The sequence below is a fragment of the Trachemys scripta genome, chromosome 6 (genome assembly GCF_013100865.1).
Source record: "Trachemys scripta elegans isolate TJP31775 chromosome 6, CAS_Tse_1.0, whole genome shotgun sequence".
Lineage (NCBI taxonomy): Eukaryota > Metazoa > Chordata > Testudines > Emydidae > Trachemys > Trachemys scripta.
This window is the reverse complement of record NC_048303.1, coordinates 75,621,813-75,627,812: the sequence shown is the minus strand read 5'-3', so window position 1 is coordinate 75,627,812 and position 6,000 is coordinate 75,621,813. Positions and strand designations below refer to the sequence as shown.

Here is a 6,000-nt window from a genome sequence, read left to right as displayed (position 1 = left end):
TGACATCTTCATCATCTGGACCCATGGAAAAGAAGCCCTTGAGGAATTTCACCATGATTTCAATAATTTCCATCCCACCATCAACCTCAGCCTAGATCAATCCACACAAGCGGTCCATTTCCTGGACACTACTGTGCTAATAAGCGATGGTCACATCAATACCACCCTATACCGGAAACCTACTGACCGCTACACTTACCTACATGCCTCCAGCTTCCATCCAGGACACACCACACGATCCATTGTCTACAGCCAAGCTCTTAGATATAACCGCATTTGCTCCAATCCCTCGGATAGAGACAAGCACCTACAAGATCTCTATCAAGCATTCTTAAAACTACAATACCCACCTGCTGAAGTGAAAAAACAGATTGACAGAGCCAGACGAGTACCCAGAAGTCACCTCCTACAAGACAGGCCCAACAAAGAAAATAACAGAACACCACTAGCTGTCACCTTCAGCCCCCAACTAAAACCTCTCCAGCGCATCATCAGAGATCTACAACCTATCCTGAAAGATGATCCTTTACTCTCACAGATCTTGGGAGACAGACCTGTCCTCGCTTACAGACAACCCCCCAACCTAAAGCAAATACTCACCAGCAACCACACATCACTGAACAAAACCACTAACCCAGGAACCTATCCTTGTAACAAACCCCGATGCCAACTCTGTCCACATATCTATTCAAGTGACATCATCATAGGACCTAATCACATCAGCCATACCATCAGGGGCTCGTTCACCTGCACATCTACCAATGTGATATATGCCATCATGTGCCAGCAATGCTCCTCTGCCATGTACATTGGCCAAACCGGACAGTCTCTACGCAAAAGAATTAATGGACACAAATCTGACATCAGGAATCAAAACACTCAAAAACCAGTGTGAGAACACTTTAACCTGTCTGGTCATTCAGTGACAGACCTGCGGGTGGCTATATTACAACAGAAAAACTTCAAAAACAGACTCCAAAGAGAGACTGCTGAGCTAGAATTGATATGCAAACTAGACACAATCAACTCCGGTTTGAATAAGGACTGGGAATGGCTGAGCCATTACAAACATTGACTCTATCTCCCCTTGTAAGTATTCTCACACTTATTATCAAACTGTCTGTACTGGGCTAGCTTGATTATCACTTCAAAAGTTTTTTTTCTCTTAATTAATTGGCCTCTCAGAGTTGGTAAGACAATTCCCACCTGTTTATGCTCTCTGTCTGTGTGTATATATATCTCCTCAATATATGTTCCATTCTATATGCATCCGAAGAAGTGGGCTGTAGTCCACGAAAGCTTATGCTCTAATAAATTTGTTAGTCTCTAAGGTGCCACAAGTACTCCTGTTCTTCTTTTTGCGGATACAGACTAACACGGCTGTTACTCTGAAAGGTGCCACAGGATCCTGAAGGTTGTTTTTGCAACCAAAAGGATTAGATCGCCTTTTTTTTTTTTTGGACAGTTTGGCTTCTGTAGCCTAGCTACGTAAGACATCTCTTAAAATAGGGAATTATGTTGCCAACTGCTCTGTCATGTAAGTACATTATACACTGGGCTCTAGCAAGATATTCACAATTCACTATCTGAAATCAGGACTGGCTGGACTAAAAAGGAGGGCAGTAAAAATGTATATTGAGCATGGTATGTAAGGAATTTACTTTCTGACAGGTCCCTAAAGCTCGTATCTGTTTGAAAATGATCCACATGTATACTGGAATAGGATAAGGAGAACAGTAATTTGAAGTCTGCATTCAGCCAATGATGCAGAACCCGCAAACCCTTATTCCCATGAGATGTTCTATTTGAGGCCCTGATTCAGCAAGAATTCAGCCTAACATTAAACATGAGTAACCCACTGTAGTCAGTGGGAGGAGAGAAGACAAAGGTACAGTACCTGGTTGGTCTTCCCTTAATGTAAATAGTGGCCTGGCTGCAAGTGCCTGTAGCAGAAGGTGCAATTTAGTCTCTGAATCAGTTTCTTTAAAAAAAAAAATTTTTTTTTTGTCTAGGTTCCTGCACCTAAACGTGGAGAAATAGTGAGGCAGATTGGCGATGCCTTGAGAAAGAAAATCAAAGATCTGGGAAGCTTGGTAAGGTGTCCAGAGAAACGTGTACACATTTGAAAAAGTCAAAATTATGTTTGACTCTGCTTTTAATGTAGCTCTGTGTAATTAAGTGAGAAATTAATAACTTCTAAATACTTTTTGGTTTCCACTAATGATCTGTGGTAACAAATAAGATTTGATTTTTTTTTTTTTTAAAGGAAACTAAATGTAAGTCTGCATTTTTGGTGCCCTATTTTAAAAATAATGCCACTTCAGTTTAGAGTTTTAAAGTGATGCCGTCACAATTCTCAGGTTCAGAATTTAGGGTGACCAGATAGCAAGTGTAAAAAATCGGGATGGGGTTGGGGGGTAATAGGTGCCTATATAAGAAAAAGCCCCCAAAATCAGGATTGTCCCTATAAAATCGGGACCTCTAGTCATCCAATCAGAATTCGATCAATATTTTTCTTTTTCATCCACTACCCCTTCTCCCTTCCTTCTTGTACCAGTTCACAAAGCTGTATTTGTTGTAACTTGTGTCTTGTGTGGGAAGCACTGCTTCATTTTTTTAAAAGACAGTTTGTTTACAGGAAGTGGGCCACAAATATTTATGAATTAATAAACCGAGGATGGGGTTTTCAAAGGTGTTCAGAATGAGTCTAACTCTGCTGGCTCCCATTGGAGCCAGTCATCACATTCTTAGTGACTTAAATGGAGTTGGGAGCTAGCACTTGAAAAAAATCATACCTCTAATTCACAAATGGTCTGAAAACTATACTAGGCTCCTGGTTACGCTGTCATCTCCAGTTTCTCCCCTTCCCCTAAGAGCATTGTCCTCAACACACCTGTCAAAACAGGAAAAAATGTAAATGATTCTGAAACTGTCCTCTTTCCAAACAAAGACCTTTACTGTGCTCAACTGTCACCAAGCTGCTTTCCCACCTTTCTGTGAGACAGGGCATTGATACTAGAATGGTCCTGAAAGAAGACTTCCTCTCATACAGAGCTTTTCAACATAAGTTCTTTCTGGTGATTTGAAAAATTGTGAGAACTAAGACTAAGCTTGATAAGTTTATGGAGGGGATGATATGATGGGATAGCCTAATTTGGCAATTAATTGATCTTTGATTATTAGCAGGTAAATATGCCCAATGGTTGTGATGGGATTTTAGATGGGGTGGGATCTGAGTTACTACAGATAATTCTTTCCTGGGTGCTGGCTGGTGAGTCTTGCCCACATGCTCAGGGTTTAACTGATCACCATATTTGGGGTCGTGAAGGAATTTTCCTCCAGGGCAGATTGGCAGAGGCCCTGGAGGTTTTTCGCCTTCCTCTGCAGTGTGGGGCACAGGTCACTTGCTGGAGGATTCTCTGCACCTTGAGGTCTTTAAATCACGATTTGAGGACTTCAGTAACTCAGGCTTAGGTTAGGGGAGTGGGTGGGTGAGATTCTGTGGCCTGCGTTGTGCAGGAGGTCAGGCTAGATGATCATAATGGTCCCTTCTGACCTTAAAATCTATGAGTCTATGTGGAGAATGAGTGATTTAGGAGGTGAGATGGTCTGTGAAAGGATCTCAGTAAGTGCTGGTGCAGGATATAAAAAGTCGGAGGATTGCTGCTGTTGGACCATTAGATAGTTTCCAGGATGGAATTAGTGTTCTAGGTACCTCTGTGTTTACTCAGAGTACTGTTTTCCTGCCTAGTGTGGACAGACAGAGGTCTGAAAAATGTGCTAGAGACAGCATGTGATGCAGCTCCGAGTTGCTAAAGCATGAAGTTATTACATGGTTCTCAATCTGATAAGGGAAAAAAAAAATACTGGAACCCTGCTTGAAATATATGGCTGCTGTTATACAGGAGATGATCATAATGGTATCTTTGGATCTATGATCTATCTCTAATGAGATAGGGACGCCCCTCTCTAGTAGTTTCAAACTCCCACTCCTTGCCTTGGGTGAACCCTCTATCAGCCTTTTGGGAGGCAGAAATTCACCCAGAAAACACTCCAGCACCTTTACAGATACAGATGAATGTTGGTGGATTAAAAAAAAAAAAAAAATTCAAGTGCCCCTCCAACATCCATCCCTTAGTCACAGAGGAGGGCACCTCTTTCCCCTTGTTTGGCTGATCTTGAATGCAGTGTGGTGCAGACTCATAGTGGCCATAAAGATAAGTTGCCCTTTGAACCCAGAACTCGGACTCCTAGCCTGTTGTCTCTGCAGCAGTAGCAGGTGCCATGTTCTGCACCCTGCCCTGTCTCATTTGATACAGTTCCACATGGGAAATTATTAGTTAAATTGGAGAAGATGGGGATTAATATGAGAATTGAAAGGTGAATAGCACTGAAAAGTCTTTTTAGGTGCCCATCATGTTGGCGGCTCATAGTCATCCTGCCATCAATCAATACATCTGTGTCTTCTCTGTTGCTTCCAACTGGTAAGTCCCCAGCTTATAGCAAAAATATATAAACTGGCCATCAACAAGTTTAGACTTGGAAAAAAGAAGAACGTTTCGAACATCAGAGGAGTGAATTTCTGGAACAGGCTTCCAAGGGGAGCAGTGGAGGCAAAAAACCTAACTGACTTCAAGATTGAGCTTGATAAATTTATGGCATGTAGCTGGTCTGTGACTGCTGCCACCAAGTATCTCCAACAGCTGGTGATGAGACACTAGATGGAAAGGCTCTGAGTTACTACAGAGAATTCTTTCCCAGGTGTTTGGCTGGAGGGACTTGCCCACATGCTCAGGGTCTAACTGAGTGGCATATTTGGGGTCGGGAAGAAATTTTCCTCCAGGTCAGATTGGCAGCGACCCTGGTTTTTTTTTTTTTTTTTTTTCCTTTCTCTGCAGCATGGAGCATGGGTCACTTGCAGATTAAAACTAGTGTAAATAGTGGATTCTCCGTAACTTGAAGTCTTTAAATCATGACTTGAAGACTTCAGCCAGAAGTTATGGGTCTGTTACAGGAGTGGGTGGGTGAGGTTCTGTGGCCTGCAATGTGTAGGAGGTCAGACTAAATGATCATGATGGTCCTGTCTGGCCTTAAAGTATGTGAGTCTAAAAAATGATCCTGTGTGTTCTTAATGTTGTCAGGTCTCACTAGAGATGGGAAAGATTTTTGTCGAGGGTGTTGGCGAAGTTCAGGAATATGTTGATGTCTGTGACTATGCTGTTGGCTTGTCCCGAATGATCGGTGGACCTGTCTTGCCTTCAGAAAGTAAGCACGTGTATTAAAATTTGTATTTATAAAGTTCTGGATATAATGGAGCTCGTTCTACATTACTGCACTGTAGATTATATATTTATGCAAGTTACCAGTTTACTGTATCTGCTGTTGTGACTTGTTTGATCTATGTGATGATCTGTTTTGGTACTACAGAGTGCATCCATTCTTGTCTCAATTAGAAACTGCATACATACAGTAACAGAGAACTGAGTTCTTCTCCATTAACAAAGTCGCTAAATCAAAGTATAGAATGAGTACAGCAAAATCTAGCTAGTTTGCACTAAGACATGGGAAACCTGTTGACAATTAAACTTTGCAGATTGATGAGTCAGCAAGAAACATGCTTGTACTTTTGTTTCCCTCATTATCCAACTAACATGATTATTCCTTACAACTAGTTTACCAGCATGCTGTAGAGTACAACTGTAACACAGCATATATTGTATGAGTAATTAAGTCCTACAAATAGACTTCATTAAAGCTATTAAAGTTCTGCTGAAAAATGAGATGATGCTGTTTGATGGAAATATCTGGCTTGTGGATTATTGAAATAAGTTTCAGCAGATCATCTAGCTGGAATGTAAACACCCTTTCTATGTATTAAGATACTGCTATGCACCAAGACAACTCTAATTCAATTTTGCTGAAACTGACCTCTCTTTTTGTTCCCTAGCAGGCTATCTGCATTGACATTTTTGTGTCTGTCCTAACGGTTATTAGAAAAAT

The 6,000-nt window shown here is 41.4% G+C and overlaps 1 protein-coding gene and 1 long non-coding RNA gene across 2 annotated transcripts in view; one reads left to right on the top strand and one right to left on the bottom strand.

The window, feature by feature from the left end:
- The window catches only part of ALDH7A1 (aldehyde dehydrogenase 7 family member A1), a 32,111-nt gene that overhangs the window by 9,363 nt on the left and 16,748 nt on the right, over nt 1-6,000 (top strand). Inside the window, exons 4-5 of the mRNA XM_034773122.1 lie at nt 2,013-2,093; nt 5,142-5,265. Of these exons, the coding sequence (XP_034629013.1) occupies nt 2,013-2,093; nt 5,142-5,265 (205 nt within the window). The remainder of the gene's footprint in view (nt 1-2,012; nt 2,094-5,141; nt 5,266-6,000) is intronic.
- LOC117878722 overlaps nt 2,796-6,000 on the bottom strand; it is a 36,915-nt gene continuing 33,710 nt past the window's right edge. The window contains exon 3 of the long non-coding RNA XR_004646061.1: nt 2,796-2,893. This is a non-coding gene — a long non-coding RNA (uncharacterized LOC117878722). The remainder of the gene's footprint in view (nt 2,894-6,000) is intronic.